General features: G+C 39.7%; 1 protein-coding gene across 1 annotated transcript in view; it reads left to right on the top strand.

Moving 5' to 3' along the window:
* The window catches only part of pygl (phosphorylase, glycogen, liver), a 115,761-nt gene that overhangs the window by 17,243 nt on the left and 73,155 nt on the right, over positions 1-25,363 (top strand). The window contains exons 3-7 of the mRNA XM_059987897.1: positions 3,409-3,487; positions 4,271-4,374; positions 12,972-13,103; positions 19,570-19,681; positions 23,381-23,463. Coding sequence (XP_059843880.1) covers positions 3,409-3,487; positions 4,271-4,374; positions 12,972-13,103; positions 19,570-19,681; positions 23,381-23,463 — 510 coding nt within the window. The remainder of the gene's footprint in view (positions 1-3,408; positions 3,488-4,270; positions 4,375-12,971; positions 13,104-19,569; positions 19,682-23,380; positions 23,464-25,363) is intronic.

Genomic DNA, 25,363 nt, shown 5'->3' on the forward strand with positions numbered 1-25,363 from the left:
TCAAAGAGATGTTTCACAGTGCTCAGCAGAAGTATATTCCAGTCAAAAGTAAGGACAGTAAGTGTGGGGAGAACCAGCCTTGGATAACTAAGGAAATAAAAGATAGTATCAAATTAAAAGCTTGCAAAGTTGCAAAGAGTAGTGGGTGACTGAAGGATCAGGAAAACTTTAAAAAGCTCCAAAGAACAACTGAACAAGAAATAAGGAAAGGAGAGATAGAGTATGAAAGTAAATCAGCACAAAATATAAAAACAGATAGCAAAAGTTTTTATAAATATATAAAGCAGAAGAGGGTGGCTAAAGTCAATGTAGGTCCTTTAGAAGACAAGAAGTGGAAATTGATATTGGGTGATAAGGAAATGGCTGAGGCCTTGAACGACTATTTTGTGTTGGTCTTCATGGTGGAGGACACATCTAGTATGCCAAATAGTGATGTTATAGACGAAATGGGAGGTGAAGACCTCGATAAAATCACTGTCACTAAAGAGATAGTGATGAGCAAACTAGAGGGCCTGAAGGTAGATAAGTCCCCTGGTCCTGATGGGATGCATCCCAGGGTGCTGAGGGAATTGGCGGAGGTTATAGTAGATGCGTTGGTAATCATTTACCAAAACTCTGTAGACTCTGGGCAGGTCCCTGAGGATTGGAAGACAGCAAATGTCACACCACTTTTTTAAAAAGGATGTAGGCAAAAGACGAGCAACTATAGGCCAGTTAGCTTAACATCTGTAGTCCGGAAAGTGCTTGAAGCTGTCATTAAGGAAGAAATAGTGAAACATTTCGAAAGGAGTGGTTCCATTAGACAGATGCAGCATGGATTCAGAAAGGTCATGTCCTATTTGACAAACTTACTGGAGTTCTTTGAGGACATAATGAGTGCAGTGGATAGGGGAACAGGTAGATGTCATATACTTGGATTTCCAGAAGGCGTTCGATAAGGTGCCGCACAAGAGACTTATAAATAAGAAACAGATGCAGAGTTGGTGGAAGAGTATTGGCATGGATAGTGGATTGGTTAACCAATAGAAGGCAGACAGTTGGTATAAATGGGTGTTTCTCTGGTTGGCAGTCAGTGGTGAGTGGGGTGCTGTAGGGGTTGGTGCTAGGCCCGCAGCTGTTTACCATTTACATTGATGGTTTGGAAGAGGGGACTGAGTGTAGCGTAACAAAATTTGCTGATGACAGTAAACTGAGTAGAAAAGCAAATTGTACAGAGGAGGTGGAAAGTCTGCAGAGGGATATAGATAGGTTAAGTGAGTGGGCCAAGGTCTACCAGATGGAATACAACGTTGCTAAATGCAATTTCATCCGCTTTGAAAGGAATAATAGAAGAGGAGATTATTATTTAAATAGTGAAAGCATGCTGTTGTGCAGAGGGACTTGGGAGTGCTTATTTATGAATCGCAAAAAGTTGGCTTGCAGGTACAACAGGTTATTAAGAAGGCAAATGGAATGTTGGCCTTCACTGCTAAAGGGATTGAATTCAAGAGCAGGGAAGTAATGCTACAACTATACAGGGTACTGGTGAGGCCACATCTGGAGTACTGTGTTCAGTTCTGGTCTTCATACTTGAAGGAAATATTGGCTTTGGAGGCAGTGCAGAGGAGGTTCACAAGGTTGATTCCAGGGATGAAGGGGTTAACCTATGAGGAGAGATCGAGTTGCCTGGGACTATACTCTCTGGAGTTCAGAAGAGTGAGAGGGGATCTTATAGAAACATACACAATTTTGAACGGGATAGATAAGATAGAAGTAGGAAAGTTGTTTCCATTGGTAGGTGAGACTAGAACTAGGGGACATTGCCTCAAGGTTCAGGGAAGAAGATTCAGGATGGAGATGAGGTGAAACAGTTTTTCCCCGGAGAGTGGTGAATCTGTGGAATTTTCTGCCCAGGGAACCAGTTGAGGCTTCTTTACTAAATATATTTAAGATACAGTTATATAGATTTTTACATAGTAGGGGAATTAAGGGTTATGGGGATGATAGATGGAGCTGATTTTATGGACAGATCAGCCATGAATGGCAGGGCAGGCTCGATGGGTTGGATGGCCTACTCCTGCTCCTATTTCTTATGTTCTTATGCAATTGAGCTCTAATTGCTCAGAGTACTGCCTCCCCTTTACTTCACCATTAATGTAGCATTGTAGTTATTGATAATGGGCTAAAAGAAGTTTATGGACTGCCTCACTACCACACCCGGACCCAAAACTGTGGAGTTTTCACTCACAACCACCTTTTTCTTTCCTCTTATAAGGTGCTCCTTAAAACCAAGCTTTATAACAAAGCCTTTGGTTATGTGTACCATTATCTTATGATTCAGATTTTTATTTTACCTGTTAACTTTATAAAGAGTTTGGATTTTTTTACTCATAAATAAAAACTGACATTAAATTTGCCCTTTACTACAATTCTTTTTCTTTTAAAGGGTACTAGAGAATATAAAATTAGAACCCTCAAATTATATTTGGCCTAGTTTTGAAACAAAAACGAGCATGCAAGAATTACTGTACACTTGTTTTAAGAGTTGGATAGGCCACTTCACTTAATTTGTGGTAATACATAAGAATTTGTGTTTTGTTTGTTACAACCATTTATATATGTACTCGGCTGAATTTGATAAAAGATTTGAATTTCGCACAACCTGCCAGTTTACAGAGCACCCTACAATTTTTCTCAATAATCTATTGTTTCCTCTTTCCCATTAATCTCTGCTCCCCAACTTGAAAGATTCTATCTCTCACCTGCACACAGGAGCAATGAACACATGTGGGATTCGGGAGGAAACTGAAGGATCCAGAAGAAATCTGTGTGTTCACAGGGAGAGTTCCAGGTTTCATTCAGTCAGCATTGGAGATCAGGATTGAACCCAGGTTACTTGAGCTGTGAGGCAGATTCACCACCAGTTTGCCATTATGCTTCCCCTATTATGCACTTGTCTGATATTTTCAGGAACAAAATCTGTGAGCAGAACTAAGTGAGAGAGAGAAAGAGAGAGAAAAAAATCCAGGTGAAATTGCTATCTACAAAACATGGCAAAAGACAAATTCAGGAATGATTTATGATATACATTTTATTGGCATGCTGGGTTAGTGGCAGAAATATTCATCTTGGCAGTGATGTACATGTCTTTAATTTGGGGTGGGGCGTATTGACAACAGTTTATTATAAGCAAAAGAATTTGGGAGATATGCTGGTTTTGAGACAGTTATTCTGATTTATTTTAATGGTTTTAAATGTAAAAGGGTTGCATAGATTGCATTGCTATATAAAATTATGCCTTGGATCTTATCCTTACTGCCTTTTTGGTTTCATCTAAATCATTTGAAGTCAGTTTAATGTTGAAATGGATGTACAGAATTGGTTCCTCGGATCTGTGACTGATGTTATTGTATTCTTTGTTTGCTACAGATGGGTTTAGATATTGAGGAATTGGAGGAAATTGAAAATGATGCTGGTCTTGGTAATGGAGGCTTAGGAAGGCTTGCAGGTAATTTTATTCTCCCACATTTCTACCTTCCATGCATCCCTAAGATAGAGAAATCTATCTGCTTTTCAATTTAAAATATTGGTGCTTCTTCAATAGGAGACTTCTTATTTTTATGGGGAGTTCTATTCATAGTTCTCATAAATATATAGGTGTGGGATAACTGTATGTTGTCATTTCACAAATTTGCCCTGTCAAATGCAGCGTTTACTGTGCCCAAAGCATGAACAAGTTCCCGTTGTATCTCAAAATATAAATTTACTTTCTTCAAAGAAGAGAAAGTTTGAAGTTCTATATGTTAGGATACATTTATTCATATAAATACAAAACAATACTTGGAAAAAAAAAGACTACCAGAAAGTCAGCTAACCCTGGAAAAATGCATATACAGCTGAAAATTGTTGAATAATTTGGTCATTGAATAATATCTTGGGTAATGAGGATAACTTGGGCTCCCAAGTCACTACTGAATACAGGTGACTATTTTTACAAAAGTCCATCTTCTGAGGGCATTGTAAAAACTGACATTTATTCTTTGTATCATTTAGTTGATTCTGTAGAAATATCCTACCTATCGTGGAATTTGCAGTGTTGTTTATTAATGGGGCATTTCATTTCATTGAAGTGTATAATCTCATCTGTTGAGTTAATGTTAGCATATTAATAAGGTAAAACAGTTTAATTTGTTGTGCTTTGTAATTCTAGTATGTGGACTATCACCTGCGAATTTTTGGTAAAATTTTGCTTCTATTTTTAAATTGTGTTCCTCTTGTACTTTTCCAATAGCCTGTTTTCTTGATTCCATGGCAACACTGGGCCTAGCTGCATATGGGTATGGCATAAGATATGAATATGGCATTTTTAATCAGAAGATCAAAGATGGGTGGCAGGTTGGTGTTTGAATTAATTAATTACCTTTTCTCTGTCTTAGCTCCAGTTCAGACTTTCTAACTACTTTTTTTTACTAATATTGCAGTTGAAACTTTTTTGCAAACACAGACTGGAAATCTTTATGCCCTTTTGCCATCAGCAGAATGCCATATACAGAAAATGATGGTGCATTCCATTTATTTAAGTTAATAAGTGAAACATTGTACACATATTTTGTTCAGATACAAAATGCCCTCACATTGTATTACAGAACATAACATCGTATTTGCAGAACTTCAGAATCTATTTGTGAAATAACTTCTGCATAACAAGTTTACTTCTCCATAAATTTAAAACTACCAATAATTCTGTTAACTGGATTTTCACCCACGCCGAATTTTATTCAGAACCTCTTGCTAATCAGTTTGCCTTCTGGTTAAGCAAAGTCTACAGTTCAAAATTTGTGTCATCAAATTCCTCTTTTGGTTTGCTGTTAATTCTTCATAGATTCATGGAGTTATAAAGTATGGAAACAAGCTGATCTGCCCAAGTTATCCATGCTGGTAAAAGATATCTGTCTAAGCTGGTCCTGTTTGCTGTGTTTGGTCCATTGACAAGACTCTAAATATGTTGTGATGCAAAATTGGCAATTACAGTAGAATGCAGTACACTGCAGTCTGGAATTCAAATATGAATCATTATAATTTCATTACATGATTGTTTTGTGCTACCTGGAAAATACTTTTTCATTTCAATTACTGGCTTAGATAACTATTCAAATACTTTATATAACTCTAGCAAAACAATCACAAATTTAAATGAGATTCTGTAATTTTTCCTTCTTTTTGTACTGAGGAGTTTTGTTGAACAGATAAACCCGGGCTTTCAAATACGTACACTGATGTTTGGTCTGAACAACAACTGAACCTCTTAATCTTGTCTGTGTGCTTTTTGCCACGTGTTTGGATGATTAGATATTTGTGGCTGCTGAGTGTACTTTGCTAAAATGGCAATGAAGGTGAAGAAAGTAAATGCCATGCTTGTCTTCATGGGATTGAGTACAGGAATTTGGATGTCACGTTAAGGCTGATTTATACTTGTGCATACGGGCTACGCCACAGCCTATGCCATAGCCCTGATTTTTACTTCTGCGTCACTTTATGCCATTGTGAGCATGCGTTGGTGTGTGACAAAACGCTAGTTGGTGGTGGGGTTTCTATGCAACAGTGTTGAGTTTCTTCGTGAGAGACATGGACGAGGAAATGTATTTCAAACATTTTTGCATGTCGGCAGGTAGATTTGATGATTTGGTTCATCTATTTTGCATCGGTGTACAGACATGAAGCAACCGGAAGTGTGTAGGAGGAAATGCGATGCTACCAAGCAGACCAAACACAGTTGTTGCAGTCTGCGTCGCTACAACGCGTGAGTGAGTTTTTTGGGGAGGTGCATGTCACCCTACAGTGTATTACGGCGTAGATGTGACGCACAACTATAAATCAGCCTTTACAGTTGTACAAAATATTGGTGAGACCACACTTCAAATATTGTTTGCAGTTCCAGTTGCCAGCTATAGGAATGATATAATAAAGCTGGAGAGGGCACAGAAACGATTTTTAAGGATGGTACTTGGACTATAGAGTTTGAGCTATAAGGCGAGATTGGATAGGCTGGCACTGTTTTCCCCTGAGTAAAGGAACCTGAGGGTTGACCGTCAGGAGAAGTTTATACAGTTATGAGAGGCATAAATAGGATGTTGTCACAAATTAACTGGACCCTTAAAAATTGCACTAATTCCTCAATCACACTTTTATTTACCTATGCACAAGGTGAACAGCATGGCCTCTGTCACCAAAGTCTAAAGTCTGAACAAAAAAAGCCATTTTTATACAGAAATTGACTACATGGACAGAGATATTGACCAATTGGTAACCATGTGGATGTAAAAATTCCATATTTGCATAATTGATAATCAATAACACTGTTAATACAGATATTAATAGCCAATAGAATCCACATTAAAGGTCAATAATACTTAAGAATTAGTAAAATAATTGAATAATAGTAAGTGCCATCCTAGTTCCATAAGTGCCATAACTAGGTTTAAATAATCCTTCATTTGCATCTTTATTTTGTCTTGGTATGCCAAATGGGCCCAGCCCCATGCTGTGCAGCAAGAAACTGCTGTTCAGAGACCTTCCTCACCTGGGTTGAAAACACACCACCTGTAAAATATCTGTTTCTGGACATTATTTTAACACTTGCCTACAAGGGTAGGTAGTCACAGTCTTTTTCTCAGCGCAGGAGAGTCTTAGTCTTGGGAGCATAGGTTTAAGGTGAGAGGGGAAATATATAAAAGGGAACTGAGGGGCAAGTTTTTCCACACAGAGGCTTGTGGGCATATGGAATGAGTTGCCAGAAGAGGTGGTAGAGGCAAGTTCAATTGCAGTGTTTAAAAAAATTGGTCAGGCATGTGGATAGGAAAAAATAGAGAGATATGAGCCACTCCTATTGTCCAACTAACCTTCCTACATACAACATATTAACTTACTAATCAAGCCGATTGATTGTCATCTTTATCACTTGAAAGAAAGGTAGATGAAGTTAGAATCATACAGCACAGAGATAGGCCATTTGATCCACCACATCCGTGACAACACCAAGTACTCCCTAGGGTTATTCCCTAACCCCTAACCCTTATTAAACATCTCCAAAATTCATCACATTACACTGAGTAAGATTCCACATGCCACTGACTTGCCCACCTTAACAGTGGAAGGATGGTCAGTCCCGGATAAAGTAGCTGAAGATTACTGAGCCAAAGTTATGACCTATTGAGTCTCTTCAACTGGTATCTTGAAACTAAGATGATTACTTTCCAATAATTCCATAAATAATGAAACATGAATAGGAACCCTTAAGTAATGATTGTCATCCAATAATCAAGCTGCTGTCCTCCAATTTTAAGAGTTGGTATTCACCTCTAATGTTGTTGGCTTTTGCATTGAGGAAGGACAAGTAGAGAATTATAACAGCAATCAGCACAACAAAAATTGAAACATCCCCTTTATTTAATAAATACAAGGTAGTGGTGTGTGTTTCATGATAAACTCTTGGTTGTGCTCCAATGTGGCAGTTTTGCCAAACTCATGTCCCACTGAACTTGAACACGTAATGATCAAATGCCATCCAATCTATTTACCTAGGGAGTTGCACAGAAACATAGAAAACCTACAGCACAACACCAGCCCACAAAGTTGTGCCGAACATGTCCCTACCTTAGAAATTACTAGGCTTACCCATGGCCCTCTATTTTTCTAAGCCACATGTACCTATCCAAAAGTCCTTTAAAAGACCCTGTCGTATCTGCCTCCACCACCGTTGACGGCTGCCCATTCCATGTACTCACCAATTTCTGAGTAAAAAACTTACACCTGACATCTCCTCTGTACCTACTCCCCACCACAAACCTGCGTCCTCTTGTGGCAAACATTTCAGCCCTGGGAGAAAGCCTTTGACTATCCACATGATCAATGCCCCTCATCATCTTATGCACCTCTATCAGGTCACCTCTCATCCTCCGTCGCTCCAAGGAGAAAAGGCCGAGTTCACTCGAACTATTCTCATAAGGCATGCTCCCCAATCCAGGCAACATCCTTGTACATCTCATCTGCACACTTTCTATGGCTTCAACATCCTTCCTGTAGTGAGGTGACCAGAACTGACCATGGTTCACCAAGTGGGGACTGACCAGGGTCCTTTATAGCTGCAACATTACCTTTCAGCTCCTAAATTCAATTCCACAATTGATGAAGGCCAATACACCATATGCCTTCTTAAAAACAGAGTCAACCTGTGCAGCTGCTTTGAGCGTCCTATGGACTCGGACCCCAAGATCCCTCTGATCCTCCACACTCCAAGAGTCTAACCATTAATACTATATTCTGCCATCATATTTCACTTACCAAAATGAACCACTTCACACTTATCTGGGTTGAACTCCATCTGCCAGTTCTCAGCCCAGTTTTGCATCCTATCAATGCCCCACTGTAACCTCTGACAGCCCTCCACACTATCCACAACACCTCCAACCTTAGTGTCATCAGCAAACTTACTAACCCATCCCTCTACTTCCTCTTCCAGGTAATTTATAGAAATCATGAAGAGTAAGGGTCCCAGAACAGATCCCTGAGGCACTCCACTGGTGACTGACCTCCATGCAGAATATGACCCGTCTACAAGCACTCTGCTTTCTGTGGGCAAGCCAGTTCTGGATCCACAAATAAATGTCCCCTTGGATCCCATGCCTTCTTACTTTCTCAATAAGCCTTGCATGGGGTACCTTATCAAATGCCTTGCTGAAATCCATATACACTACATCTACTGTTCTTCCTTCATCAATATGTTTAGTTACATCCTCAAAAAATTCAATCAGGCTCGTAAGGAATGACCTGCCTTTGACAAAGCCATGCTGACTATTCCTAATCATACCTCTCCAAGTGTTCATAAATCATGCCTCTCAGGATCTTCTCTATCAACTTACCAACCACTGAGGTAAGACTCACTGATCTATAATTTCCTGGGCTATCTCTACTCCCTTTCTTGGATAAAGGAACAACATCCGCAACCCTCCAATCCTTTCAGGACCTCTCCCGTCCACATTGATGATGCAAAGATCATCATGAGATGCTCAGCAATCTTCTTGCTCACCTCCCACAGTAGCCTGGGGTACATCTCATCCAGTCCTGGCGACTTATCCAACTTAATGCTTTTGAAAAGCTCCTCTTAATACCTACATGCTCAAGCTTTTCAGTCTGCTGCAAGTCATCACTACTATCACCAAGATCCTTTTTCATAGTGAATACTGAAGCAAAGTATTCATTAAGTACCTCTGCTATTTCCTCCAGTTCCGTACACACTTTCCCACTGTCACACTTGATAGGTCCTATTCTTTCACGTCTTATCCTCTTGCTCTTCACATACTTGTGAAATGCCTTGGGGTTTTCCTTAATCTTGCCGCCAAGGCCTTCTCGTGGCCTCTTCTGGCTCTCCTAATTTCCTTCTTAAGCTTCTTCCTGTTAGCCTTATAATCTTCTAGATCTCTAACATTACCTAGCTCTCTGAACCTTTTGTAAACTTTTCTTTTCTTCTTGACTAGATTTATTACAGCCTTTGTACACCACAGTTCCTGTACCCTACCATAACTTCCCTGTCTCATTGGAACGTACCTATGGAGAACACCACACAAATATCCCCTGAACACTTGCCACATTTCTTCTGTACTTTTCCCTGAGAACATCTGTTTCCAATTTTAGCTTCCAATTTCCTGCCTGATAGCCTCATAATTCCCCTTACTCCAATTAAATGCTTTTCTAATTTGTCTGTTCCTATCTCTCTCCAATGCTATTGTAAAGGAGATAGAATTATGATCACTCTCTCCATAATGTTCTTCACTGAGAGATCTGACACCTGACCAGGTTCATTTCCCAATACCAAATCAAGTACTGCCTCTCCTCTTGTAGGCTTATCTACATATTGTGTCAAGAAACCTTCCTGAACACACCTAACAAACTCCACCCCATCTAAACCCCTTGCTCTGGGGAGATGCCAATCAATATTTGGGAAATTAAGATCTCCCATCACGACAACTCTGTTATTATTACACTTTTCCAGGATTTGTTTCCCTATCTGCTCCTTGATATTCCTGTTACTATTGGGCAGTCTATAAAAAACACCCAGTAAAGTTATTGACCCCTTCCTGTTCGTAATCTCCACCCACAGAGACTCAGTAGACAATCCCTCCATGGCGTCCATCTTTCTGCAGCCCTGACACGATCTCTGATCAACAGTGCCATGCCCCACCTCTTTTGCCTCCCTCCCTCATTCGTAATCCTTACTAGGGTTTACGTGCCACCAGCGGGCAACTATAAATCAAGCACTTGAGATGCTGTATAATGTTGTCTCCAACAAGAAACCATCCATCCCAACCCATTTCAAATCATAGTCAGGGACTCCCCTGACCAATCTCTGCCCAATTATCATCAGCATATTACCTGGAGCACTAGTGGTACCAACACTAGACTACTGTTATATTAAGGTGAGGAAGTCTTGCTGTTCCATGCCCAGACTACATTTCAGAAAATCTGATCACTTGGCTGTACTTCTCCTACCTGTACACAGGCAGAGGCTAAAAACCAAAGCTCCAGAGTTAGGACAACAAAGGGGTGGACACGGGAGGCAGAGGAACAGCTGTGGGACTCAATCTCTCCTCTCCTCATAGGCATTCAGTACTACCATCCTCTCAAAACAAATCAAATGGATCTTCGGTTTCCTTACTTGTAGACCCCAGTCAGTTCGGATTGGCAACAACAACTCCTCCACTATCTCCATCAGCACAGGTGCACAGTAAGGCTGTGTGCTTAGCCTCCTGCTCTTCTCACTTAACACTTATAACTATGTGGTCAAGCATAGCTGCAGTGCCATATTCAAGTTTGCTGTCATAGGCCGAATCAAAGGTGGTAACGAATCAGCATATAGGAGGGAGATTGAAAGTCTGGTTGAGTGGTACCTTAACAACAACCTCCTCTTCAGTATCAGAAGAAGGAAACCAGAGGTCCATGAGCCAGTCCTCATCAGAGGACCAGAAGTGGAGAGGGTTAGCAACCTTAAATTCCTTGGTGTCCTCGTTTTGGAGGACCTATTCTGTGCTCAGCTCGTAAGTGCAATTATAAAGAATGTACATTAACTCCTCTACTTCCTTTAAAGTTTGCGAAGATTTGGCATGACATCTAACATTTTGACAAACATTTATAGATGTGTGGGAAGACTGGCTGCAACACAGCCTGGTATAGAAACACCAATGCCCTTGAGCAGAAAACCCTACAAATGGTAGTGGACGTGGCCCAATCCATCATGGGTAAAGCCCTCCCACCATTGAGCACATCTACAGAATCAGAATCAGTTTATTATTACCAGCATGTGACGTGAAGTTTGTAACTTAGCAGCAACAGTTCAATGCAATACATAATCTAGCAGAGAGACAAATAACAATAATAATAAATAAACAAGTGAGCAACACTGAGCGTTGTCGCAGGAAAGCAGCGGATTTCACCACCCAGGCCATGCTGTCCTCTCACTGCTGCCATCAGGAAGAAGGTACAGGAGCCTCATGACTCAGACCAAGGTTCAAGATTCGAGGTACATTTATCATCAAAGTATGTATGCAGTATACAATTCTGAGTTTCGTTTTCTCAGACAGCCACGAAACAAAGAAAACCAAAGAAGCTATTGAAAGGAAACCATCAAACCCTCTCCCCATGCACAAAAAAGTAAGTCATGCAAACGGCAACAAGAACATCAAGCCCCCCCCCCACACAAGTGCGTACACACACAAAAAAAAACACAAATCATGCAAATGACTAAAGGAACAATGGAGATAAACAAAAGATATAAAAACATCAGAAGAGTCCAATTTAGGGTACAGTCCAATCCATAAATTGCAGAACTTTGGTACCATCTTCCAATTGCTTTGAGGGAGAGAGCGACCATTTGAATGCAAAGGCCTTTCCCAGGGAGCAGCGAGCAAGAGACTGTCACACACAGACTCCTTCCTCTGGCATCAGTGAGCGAGATACCATCACACAAAGACACCTTTCAATAGCAGCGAGTGAGAGGCTGGCAGACGCCGCTGAACAACCAAGATCATTGAGAAATAGTCGATCATTGGCTTGCACTCCTTTTTTAAGCTTAGAGGCATCAAGGCTGCTGTCCACTTAGAATCTTCTCAAAGACAGCAAAGCATCAGATCACTCAATCAATTTTCAAACTGTAGGCCACAGTCTCTAACAGTACTAGAATAAAGTAAAAAGGACATAAAAGTTTTGAGACTATCCAGAAAATGTCACCTAAGGTAGTGTTGTTTGCAGGCGCTATCTTGTCCACACCACCAGGTTCGGGAACAGTTATTATCCCTCAACCATCAGACTCTTGATCAAAAAGGATTAACTTCACTGAAATGTTCCCACATCATACGGACTCACTTTCAAGGGCTCTTTATCTCATGTTCTTGATACTTTTTGCTCACTTAATGGTTATTATTATTATTATTTCATTCTTTTTGTATTTGTACAGTTTGTTGTCTTTTGCACATTGAGCACCCAAGTTGGTGCCGTCTTTCATTGTTTCTATTATGGTTATTATTCTATTATGGATTATTGAGTATGCCTGCAAAAATAAATTTCTGGGTTGTATATTGTGTCATACACACACACACACACACACACACACACACACACACACTTGGATAATATTTTTAATTTGAACTTTGAAGTGGTCAGATCAGAAATGCATATTCATTACGTGCAATTACTTTATCATGCTTCTTCTTTCTAAAAGTAGTTTAACAAAGGAATGTCTCACTGCAGAAGGAAAATTATTCTTGATTCTTTAGTAGGAAGGTTGGTGCATTTGGAAGTTGCTTACATAATGTTTAATTTGCCGTTCTGCATAATCTGACAGAGTGATGGTGTAATAAATATTCCATTTAAACTACATTTAGGCGCAGTGTGATTACTTACACAAGGGAATACTATTAAAGCTTTATTTTGCCTGATTATAGGTAGAAGAACCTGATCATTGGTTGCAACTTGGTAACCCTTGGGAAAAGGCTCGGCCTGAGTATGTATTACCGATTCATTTCTACGGTTATGTACAACATACTAGAGATGGCACCAAATGGATTGACACAGAGGTATGGTGCTTTTTTTTTGTCTTACAATAGTCATTCAGTATATTTGAATTGGTGTTTATAATGTGAAATCAAACATAAATACAATAGTGTGTATTTGAAATGAGCTATATTCAGCTTGTTCTTTTTATAACTTGGACTGCTAGCTAAATATTTAATGAGACAATAATCAAAAAGCAATAAACTATAGATGCTGAAAATCTGAAAGAAAAGCAAGAAAATTTTGGAAAAACTCAATAGATCAAGCAGGAGTTAATACTTCTGATCTAGAAAAAGTTAAGAAATGGAGTTGTATTGATAGTTAGCAGTGTGAGAAGCCACAAAGTTCAAAGCATTCTTCCATCAGTTGGAGTTTGTTTAACTTCCTATGCCTAGCTCATACTTCTGTAGCAGGGATGGACAAACTTGGTAGTTTATTTATAGAGATACAGTGCAGAGTAGCTCTACCGGCCCTTCGAGCCACACCGGCCAGCAATCCCCTGACTTAATCCTAGCCTAATCAGGGGACAATTTACAATGACCAACTGGTATGTCTTTGGACTGAGCCAGTAAACCATATTACCTGGAAGAAATCCACAGGGTCACGGGGAGAACATACTGTAAAGCATTGTACCCTACGCTACGCTGGGGTAGAGAATTACAACAATGAAACTCCAAAAAGGGAGTATCATTCTTAAAGAGCATCTTTTAACATGAAACTATCCTCTTTAATTCTAGATTCCCCACAGATCAAGTACAGCTTGTTTTCACTATTGGGTCTGAGGTGGCTGGTACTCCTGACACTTCGGCTTAAGCTTTACAATGCTACCTCCAGTCACAAACTGTAACATTTCATTGGCTCACTGCAATCCAAAGGCTGGATTCAGTGAGTCAATGAAATGCTACATTTTGGCAAGATAGAAAAAATCTTTGAATCTTTTCTTCAATCTATCTTATATATTTTTTCCTATTACTGAACTCAGACTCAAGTATCTGATATAGATACCTGCGCTTGGGCATGTGAATAAGGTGCCATATCTGTTACGCTAACTGAATGTAATTCAGGCTTCATTATCATCATGCTAAAATGGAATTTAGTCAGAATGAATCTGGCAGTTCAAAAGTGTGTATGTGTGGGCATTACGGACCAATCGCCACATAACAATTGTATCCATCAGTCTCTGATATCTTGATCTCTCTTTATCACTCCACTGTAAATATGCAACCAGTGGGCCAACTTGAATGTAGGAAAAGCAGTCTGCTGAAAGGAAATTTCCTTAATTGACTACATTCCACTGTACATTAACTAGTGCAGTCTCACTGCTTCCCCAGATAACAAGAGTTTGAAAAATCTGCATGTCAACTGAAGAACCACAAAATCCCTGGTTCAAAAGATACTGAATACAAGAATTAGAAGTCAGAGCAGGCTTTTTTTGGCCCAGGTATCATTTCAACCATTCAGTAAGACTATTCTGCAGCTGATCTTCCACTTCAGCACCTTTTTCCTATACTAACTCCTTATTACTTGATTCCATTGATACTAAAAAATCTATCAATATGTGTTGTATGTGCTTAGTGACTCGGTGTCCACAGCCATCTTAGTTCTAAATTTGGAGGGGAGCTTTGAGCACAAATTCATGGTCTCATCTCCTGCCTCTGGGAAGTGGAGGGTGTGCCAGGGACCTTAGATATTTAGTGACTGTGACCATTTTCAGAAAAGTACTGACAGAGAGCTTTATCTTCTGTCTGGAACACAAGGCTCTGTAGTTGCTTCCTCCTGGTGTTAAGGAATTGCAGTGTGGATTCTATCCATTGAGAGGTAGGGTGGACGTTATCCTCGCCTTGTGTCAATCCTAAAAGAAATGAAGGGGCAGCATTAATAGTTTAACATTTTTTTAGCTGAGAGGTTTTTGACTCTGTCAACAAAGCATCCTTCTCAAATTTGGCAGAATTAAGAATTTGTTTGCATTCTTCATCTGCATGGTGGTATGAAAGTTAACAGAGTCTATCAATGATCCATTCCAAAATAGATTAATGTTAGCTCTCCAATCTTTCTCATCACAGTATTGCATCTTGCTTTCAATGTGCTTCCCAATGCAGTACAGCTATGCTATAAGACAAATGAGAAAATCTATTCTATTCTAATCACTTCTATTCCATTCACTCCATTGCTTAGGTCACTCCAACTTTAATCGTCAAGCTCCAGTTTGGAGATGAAATTTGTGTTTGTGCATTTTGAAGCTGAGTTAGGAGTCATTGTTAATTCATTCAATGATGTGTATGAGAGAATGGGCCATACATAAAATATCCACAAAACAACAGTTCCCTAGCAATATGCCCACACTGTAAAACACCACATTCTGGCAGGTTAGCAATGAGGCTCTGGACCATTTTCCTTATTTCAAGAGAACTTCTTCATGAAACTGGCATTGATGATGAAATTCTCTGCCACCATCAGTATAGTCTGGCCATCTTATGAGATGAGTGTTCAGAGAATAACACTTCAAGCCAGCATAAATCTCGTTTTTCAATTAACAGTAAAACACATCCTCTTTGTGTTTTGAGATGTCTGTTATAGGGAATCTCCAGTGTGTTTTGCCTCTTAACATTACAGAAGATTGTCGAGCTTTTACTGCAGCTATGAATGAAGTTCAACATAATACAACTGTAGCAGTTACTTGAAAGCAAACCGCTAAGAGATTGTATGTCACACTTCCAAATAACTGAGTTCCATTGAAAAAAGTATATTCGACCTATTGTTACAAAACCTGAAAAGACAAATGATCTTATCATGATAAAAAACTAACGAAACTACATTAGAGATATAGCAAAATGAGAGTAATTGGCATTCAAATTAGCGTAATTAAGCGAAACCAAGCAGAGCCCAAATAAGCAAGCAACAAAAAAAATCATTCCTGACTCACTCCCTGTCAACTAAACTAAACCAACTAAGACAAAGTGCGAATAGATAACTAATAGGTAACCAGCCTACATGACAGATTATCCAAAATAAACCTGCTACACAAAATACAATACAGACAGATAGAAAATAAATATATGGCTTAACATCGACATTGGGTGTTTTTGTTTTTCTCTGTGCCTTTAATTTCCTTCCTTCTCTGTAGCTTCATAGCCATTAATCATTCCTCTTGCTCCTCCAGTTCCTCTAGCATCTTGTGTGTGTTGCTCAGTTTCCAGCATCTGCAGATTTTCTCTTGTTTGTGCTAGGAGTCCTTGATAACTCATTTCATGAAATGCTACCTAGTGTTGCCTTACATCTGGAATTTGGGTTTTTGATGTCAGCTCCCAAAACCACGACCTCTATAAATAAGGACAGCTGGAAAGAGGGAATATCCCCACCTGAAATTTCCCTTCAAATCACATCATCTTAATAAGAAAATACATAGCTCTTTCTTCATTGCCACTGAGTCTAAATCCTGGAACTCCAAATATTGTGGGAATAACTTCACTAGAGACTGCAGTAGTTCATGAAAGCTCACTAGGTTGGATGTACCAGGTAGAACAGGTACTAAATACTACTGGCTGATTTCAATTACTTCAGCCTTCTCTTTGGAATATCTTAAACTGCACCAAAAGTGATCATGGGACTTTTAAAAATAGAATATGGAGGAGTACAGCACAGGAACAGGCCTTTTGGTGCACAATGTTGTGCTGAACCAATTATAAAGCAAATCAAAAACACCCAAACATTAATCCCTCCTACCTACACCATGTCCATAATCCTCCATCTTCTTTACATCCATGTGCCTGTCCAAACATCTCTTAAAAGTCTCTAATGTATTTGCCTCTAACACCACACCAGGCAGCACATCCCAGGCATCCTCGACTCTGAGTAAAAATAATTTACCCCTTATATTTCCCTTGAACCTAGCCTCACTCTCCTTCAATTTATGCCCTCTAGTATAGACATTTCAACCCTGGGAAACAGATACTCTCTGTCTGCTCTACCTATACCTCTCATAGTCTTATAAACGTCGGTCAAATCTCCACTCAGCCCTGTCAATTCAGAGAAAATAAACCAAGTTTATCCAGCCTCTCGTGATAGTACATGCCCTCTAAAGCAGACGGCATCCTGGTAAACCTCTTCTGCACCCTTTCCAAAGCCTCAACATCCTTCCTATAGTGTGGCGACTGGAACCATATGCAATACTCCAGATGTGGCCTAACCGCACTTTTATAAAGTTGCAATATAGCCACTTGACTTTTGAACTCAATGCCTTGACTAATAAAAACCAGCATTCCATAAGCCTTCTTAACCACCTTTTCGACCTGCGTAGCCACTTTCAAGGAACTGTGAACTTGGATCCCAAGAGCTCCCTGCTCGCAACACTTTTAAGGACTTTGCCCTTAACAGTATACTGTCTCTTTGCATTTGCCCTACTGAGGTGCAACACAGCACTTTTATCTAGGTTAAACTCCAGCTGCCATTTTTCAGCACATATCTGCAACTGCTCTATATTGTGCTATGTTCTTTGCCAGTCTTCTACACTATCCACAACTCCACCAATCTTGGGGGTTTCATCTGCAAATTTATTAACCCACCCATCTACATTTTCATCAAGGTCATTTGTATACATTACGAACAGCAGAGGTCCCAGCACATGTCCCTGCAGAACTCCACTAATTACAGACCTCCAATTTGACTAAGTCCCTTCAACCATTATCTCCTGTCTTTTATGCACAAGCCAGTTCTGAATCCAAACAACCAATTCACTGTGGATCCCATGCACCTTAATCTCCTGGATTAGCCTCCTATGAGGGACTTTGTCAAGCAATTTACAAAAATCCACGTAGATAACATCCACTGCCGTACTCTCATCAATCCCTCTTGTCATCTTGTCAAAAAAGCTCAATCAAGTTGGTAAGGCACGACCTATTCTGGCTGTCCCTAATAAGGTTTCCAAATGCTCATATATCCTATCCCTAATAACTTTCTCCAGCAATTTTCCCTTGTTCCCTTCTTAAATAGAGGTATAATATTAGCCTCTCACCAGTTTTCTAGGACTTCACGGCCAGAGAGGACATAATGATACTGGCCAAGGTCTCAGCAATCTTATCTCTTGCCTTCAATAATCTGGGGTAAATCCCATCAGGTCCTGGGGACTTATCCACCTTAATACTCCTTAGGAGGCCCTTCACTTCCTCCCCCTTGATCTCTAAATGTCCTAAACACCTTTCTCTTGAAATCTACTTCTCTTGTAAGCTGTTTAATGGCTTACCAGTATTTTAACTGGACTTGACCAAACACCTGAAGAACTTTGATTTGTTGATTGTAAAAACATTTCTATTTTGTACTGCTTTTGTTTTAACATAGCTCTGGTGTTCAGCATCCAGCACACCACAATGTGTACCCACTCCTATTTGTACCTGTGTAACAATATAAGTAATGGGGATGGGGTTCTGGTTAAGAAACAAGAAAATAGACGCATGGCATTCCTGGCTACGCTGTGAAGTTGAAACTCGCTATCTTGTCTTAAATAGGAACCTTTGCTACATCACCAGCTCAAGTAATGAAGCAAACTGTGTTTGTGTCCTTGACTTGAAGATTAAAAGAGTGAGATGATTTGAAATGCTTAAGATATCAAGGGGTCTTGATAAAGTAGAGATAATGCAGAACTAAAGGTGATTGATTTTTTAAAATTAATCATTATTTGTTTAATTTGGTGATGAGGTGATTTTCCTCTCAGAAAGCCTTTCGTCTTTGGGAAATTTCTCTGTTAAAGGGAGCAGAAGCAGCATTTGAAAATGTTTAAAGCTTGGTAGATAAAGAGTTGGAAGTTATTGTGGGTAGAAAGGACTGTGAAGCTAAATTGAAGTTAGTTCTTTATTGAATGGTGGAACAAACTTAAGGGGCTGAGCAATCTACTGCTTTCGATGTGTACATCTATATGTTGAAATTAATGCCAGGTTGGCACCTTAATTTTTACAAATCTCTAGTGTGGTTCTTATTTATACTTTCTAAAAAACATTCAGAAATTGTACTTATTATTTAACAAAAAATGGTTCCTTACATTTTTGTTCAGTGCTTTCAATTATGTGTGATACTAATCCTTCAGAATTCCCCTCTTTAAGCATCTTGCTTGCTCAGGGTGCACTGCAAATAATTTATTGTCTAAATTTAATTTGGTTTTCATAAAAGGCTCATAATCTAAATGTCAGATTATTTTACAACATTGAACGGAAGAATGTAACCATTAATGTAATTGTTCTTTACTGAATAATCTGAAGTTCCTTCCCTATGACCCTGTGACCATCTCTGCTTCAAGCATTTATCTACTCTAATCTGGGGTGATTCAATAAGCTTGGCCACATGTGACTCCATCAGATCAATCAATGCCTTGTTAATACTCTGTCTAAATTTCCCTTGAGTCTCAGTGAGCCTCTTACCAATTAACAGCCACAATTTCAGAACTGAACAGTCTTCCTTTCATCCAAAATGTAATGTTTTGTTCTGCTGCTAATCCTGCAGGTAGTTCTTGCCATACCATATGATACTCCAGTTCCAGGATATCTAAACAATACTGTGAATACTTTGAGGCTGTGGTCTGCCAAAGCACCAAATGATTTCCACTTGCATCACTGTGAGTTGTTTATTACAATAAATATTGATTCCACAAAGCAAACTGCAAAATAATATTAGGCATAAGAAGTTAATAGCTACATAGGTTGTATTAGGCTCTTTAGATAAGTAGTGGCATAAACAATGATATAAATGGCCATTTTCTGTGCTTTAACATTCTATAGTTTTATGAATTCAAAATAAGATCTTTAAGTTATTTATTCTTTATTAATAAACTATTTTAATATATCAGGAGATAAAAGCTCTAATGTTAAGATTGTAGATGCTGTGGATTATGCATTTATGTACAAGTATACGAAGATTTTTCTCAAATCTAGAATTCAAAAGTTTTCAGGTAAATTTTACATGCTACGATCTCATAATTCATTTTTCTTTGTGTATCTTGATTTACAGCTTTGCATTTTCAAAGCTTTTTATTTTATAGTTTTCATTCATTCATGTTATGTTGTAGGTTTTTTTGATCAAAGGTTATGAAAATAAAACTAATATATATGAGATTATCATATTGGTTTGGTTAGATTAACCGGCTAACAATCAACAAATATTAGGATAACTGAGTCTCTGGTTAAATTTTGATAAGATTTTACTCAGGAGATGGACAGTCTATAAGTGAGGCAAAGTCATGGACTCTATACAGATTACAGAGGTTCCATTGTTTGCTGATTTAGGACAAATTAGGGTGGATAAATCCCCAGGGCCTGACAAGGTGTTCCCTCGGACTATATAGTCAGAAATTGCAGGGGCCCTAGCAGGGATACAGTACATAAAGCATCTTTAGCCACAGGTGAGGTACCAGAGGATTGGAGGACAGCTAATGTTGTTCTGTGGTTTAAGAGAGGATTTAAGAATAAACCAGAAAATTATAGGCCAGTGACCCTGGCATCAGTAATGGGAAAGTTTTTAGAAGTTATTCTAAGGTACTGAATATATAAGTATTTGGATAGACAGGGACTGATTAGGGATAATCAACATGACTTTATGCATGGTAGCTCATGTCTAGCTAATCTTATAGAGGTTTTTGAAGAAGTTACCAGGAATGGATGTTATCTACATGGACTTTAGCAGGGCCTTGACACGGTCCTGCATGGGAGGATTGGTCAATTAGTTCAGCCGCTTGGCATTCAAGATGAGGTAGTAAACTAGTTTAACCACTGACTTTGCAAGAGAAGCCACAGGGTGATAGTAGATGATAGCTTCTCTGACGGTGACTAGTGGTGTGCCACAGGGATCAGTGCTGGCCTTGTTGTTTGTCATCTATATCAATGATCATGATGATAATGTGGTTACCTGGATCAGCAAATTTGCCAAAGACACCAAAATTGGGGGTGTAGTGGGCAGCAAGGAAGACTATCAAAGCTTGCAGCAGGATCTGGACCGGCTGGAAAAATTTACTGAAAAGTAGCAGATGGAATTTAATGCAGATAAGTGTGAAGTGTGCATTTTGGGAGGACCAACCAGAATAGGTCTAACCTTGTGAGCAACAGGGCACTGAGGACAGAAGGATCTGGGATTACAGATCCGTAATTCCCTGAAAGTGGTGTCACAGGTAGATAGGGTTGTAAAGAAAACTATCAGCACATTGGCCTTCATAAATCAATATACTGAGTACAGGACTTGGGATGTTATGTTGAAATTGCAGAAGACCATAAGACATGGGAGAAGAATTAAGCCATTTGGCCCATCAAGTCTACTCTGCCATTTAATCATGGGTGATCCTTTAAGATAGAGTATTGTGTGCAGTTTTGGTCACCTGCTTATTGGAAGGATGTAAATAAGGATGTTGCCAGTACTTGAGGACCTGAGTTATAGGGAAAGGTTGAATAGGTTAGGGCTTTATTCCCTAGAACATAGAAGACTGAGGGGAGATTTGATAGAGTTATGCAAAAATTATGAGGGTTATAGATAGGGTGATAGGGTAAGACTACAATTAGAGGTCATGGGTTAAGGGTAAAAGATAAAGTGTTTAAAAGGAACATGAGGAGGATCTTCACTCAGCAGTTGGAAGTGTGAGGAATGAGCTGCCAATAGAAGGGATGGATGTGGGCTCAATTTCAACATTTAAGAGAAATTTGGACAGGCATATTAATGGGAGGGTTATGGAGGGCTATGATGCAGAGGCAAGTTGATAGGGCAAGACAGATTAAAGATTTGGCACAGACTAGATGTGCCAGGGGGTAAGTTTTTGTGCTGTAGTGTTATATGACTCTATTTGACAAGTAGCCTGCTACTGGAATTGGTGTTGTGTTTTGACTTGTTACAGTTTATATTGCTGAAGAGTCCAAAGTATGGTTGTTAAATTAGCTGATGACACAAAGAAAGAAAGAATAGTAGCTCTGAAGAGAATATAAGAAGGCTAAAGAGGAATGCAGATAAAATTAATGAGTAGGCACCATCTGACTACTGGAAAATTACACTGAAAATAAAGAAATGGCAGATGAACTTAGTAAGTATTTTGCATCAGCCTTTACTATGAAAGACACCAACAGCATTCCAGAAATTTGAGGCATTCAAGGGGAGAAAAAGTGACTACTACAAAGGAGAAATTGCTTAGGAAGCAGAAAGGTTTGAAGTCAGCAGATTAACACCAAAGATTCTATTAGTTTTATTACTTGTTGTAATTGCATACTAGCTGATGCACCATCAATAACTCACACTGAGACGTAAGGCGAGATATTGGCTTTTATTGACTGGAAGAAGGAACCAGGAGTGAGTGTCTATCATACAATGTCTTGGAGACTGAGGCCGAGCGTCAGGCCGCAGATCGCCTTTATACAGGGGCCTGTGGGAGGAGCCACAGGAGCAGTCAGCAGGGGCATGTCCCAACAGGCACATAGTTCACCACACTAGCCTTATGTGAAGTGTGCACCTTGGAACTCTGCAATCTATCATAATTCAGGTAATACTTTTAAAAATACATTTGTTCTGCCAAAATTGCCAATTTCATGATCTCTTACATTATACAGTGAAACTCCAATAATCCAGACTATTTGGAACTTTGATGATTGAAATTGGGCAGATCATCTGGAATACTGGATGCTATTGCTATTGCTCAAGACCCTTTAAGTGCATTTTTTAATATGTCACAGAGTATATTTTCTAGTGAACCCAGCAGGTTTAAGGGGTATAGGGGATGCTTACATGAATTAGGACTCTAATGAGTTTATAGGGAGTGCTGTTTTCCAGTAGATAACTTTTTGTAAATATTAGCAGTTTCCTTTTCACTATTTTTGCTAATTTTTTTGTATGTTTGATTATTGACGCATCACGGAAGTGCAAAGTGACTCCAGCTGATTTTTCTTTGTGTCAAAACCCCCACGTATCGTAACAGGGCATGATTTTAAGGTGATTGTAGGAAAGTATATGGGGATGTCAAAGGTAAGTTTTTAACACTGAGTAGTGGGTGCATGGACAGAGAGTACACGGAGCACCAAACTTTATTGTAACTTTGGTCTAAATGGTTGAAAGAACTCCTGTGGCTTAGCTTAAGATGATTGGCCTGAAATTTGACACTGTCATTAAAGACCTATTATATCCTGATACAGTGTTTCAACCCAAAATGTTGACTAATTCTTTGCCTCTATGTATGCTGCCTAACTCACTGTGTTTCTCTAGCAGCTATGCTGAAGTATGCCATTATAACCTATGTTTGATATCAGATGCCACTATAATGTACATTTAGCATTGTTTTCATTCTCAACAGTTAACGTTGGGGACTATATCCAAGCTGTGCTGGACAGAAATATTGCTGAAAATATTAGTAGAGTCCTCTACCCAAATGACAATGTAGGTAGTAAGACTATTTTCCAAAGGTTTTCTACATTACTATATATTTGCATAATGCAGACAAATATTAGTGATTTTATTTGATTGCAGTTTAAGCTAATTTCTCCATGCAGTGGACTCATGAAAATTAAGTTTGAAGTACATATAAATTGTTAAATGAGGTTAGATAACTTTATTAATTAGCATCAGTTTCAAGGTTTATAGATTTGCTGTAAATTTTTAAATCTTTACTGAGTTATTTATTTTCCTTCATTTTTTTGTGTATTATGTGTGTAACCCTTATGTTCTGTTGTTTGCATAAATCTAGGGAAGACAATCTCTGGCCCTGCCAAACGGGTGAGATTGAGATGCAAGTCCAGCCCTAAACCCTCCTGTTTGTGTTGATGCTGTGAAATTTGTTACCCTGTTACAAATCAGTACCACAAAATAACAGACAGTACACACATACATTTAAACGATTTATCTATATAATTCTTAATTTGACTACAGGGTTAGTGAAGAAAAAGCAAAAAAAGAAAAAGGCCATTTTATTGAAACAGTTTAATGTGCGCAAGTTGTAGCTCACAGTTTCCCCTTTGCCAATCCTCCTTCGATCTCCCCGGCCTTCATCAGGTCATGGCTCTGCTCCGGCATCTTCTCTCTTCATCTTCTGCCGAACCAAAGTCCCAGATCACCCTGGTGTCAGGCACACAGCATGAAAACACTCTCCCATCATTAGACGGTTCACATTCCAAAGCACCCATTATCTCTAACCATAACCCAAACACTATGAGGACATCCAGATACATTAATACCTCAAGCAAGTTCATATCCCCCACTGTTTTCTGCATGATATGCTGGGGGGATCGCAGGGGCTCATGATGTGCCCTGGGGCATCCTTTCAAACTGGAAGAATCCCAGTGGACATATAAATGTCAGCCTCTTTGTCAGCCTCACTCATGGGGATCTGGTAATATCCACTCCTCAAGTTCAGCACACTGAACCACTTCGCACTACTCAGACAGGCCAGCACGTCTTTGATCCTTGGGACTGTATACTGGTTGGGGACGGTACACCTGTTCAGAGTTCTCTAGTCCACACACATCCATACCTCCCCATTCTTCTTCCTGGCCACTTCTATTGGGGACGCATAGGGGCTTCTGGACTCAGTGATGATCCAAGCTTCCTTCAACTTACACAAATGCTGCTGAACATTGTCCACATCTGCAGGGGCCAGTCGCAGTGACCTCTCTCTGAACAGGGTCCAGACAAGCTAGCACTAATGTATCAAGGACCTCAGCCACTCTCACATCAGCCTTCGAAAACTCCAGCTTCACTGACTCCACCATCATACAGGTGATCACCCACTCTAGGACCCCAGATCTCTAAGGAACTGAGTGGCAACAATGGTAAATGCGTCAGACACTGGTTGTTAAATGAACAGTACAGCAGAGTGACCTGTGACCCTGTGTCAAGTATTGTTCTAGCATAAACACCCTCTATCTATAGTGATACACCGGAGTTTGGTCCCACTAAGCTTTCAGACATTTGTTTTTTTGCCTTAGGGCGTTCCTAGATATATATTGCCGGGAATGTGTTGCCCCCAATACGCCAGGCCATCCCCTCACTGGGTCACTTTTGAGTTTTCCCAATGACTCTCTCTGATTAGGTACCCGGGGGCTCACTCCCCAAGGGGGTTCCCATCGTTCACACTCCCGCCTGAAGTGCCCTCTTCACCACAGTTACCAGCTGCTCCCCTTCTTGCGGGACCCAGCTGTTGGCAGCCCTCCGTATAGTCTATCCCCTTAGTGGATCCGCCTCCTTATCAGCTCCATTATACAGGGGATGGGTGGGGCACACCAGCTGATAACAACCGAGACACCTCAGTTCTCAACTCTGCCACAATCTCCTCCCAGAAAGC

This window comes from Hypanus sabinus, chromosome 2 (genome assembly GCF_030144855.1).
Source record: "Hypanus sabinus isolate sHypSab1 chromosome 2, sHypSab1.hap1, whole genome shotgun sequence".
Lineage (NCBI taxonomy): Eukaryota > Metazoa > Chordata > Chondrichthyes > Myliobatiformes > Dasyatidae > Hypanus > Hypanus sabinus.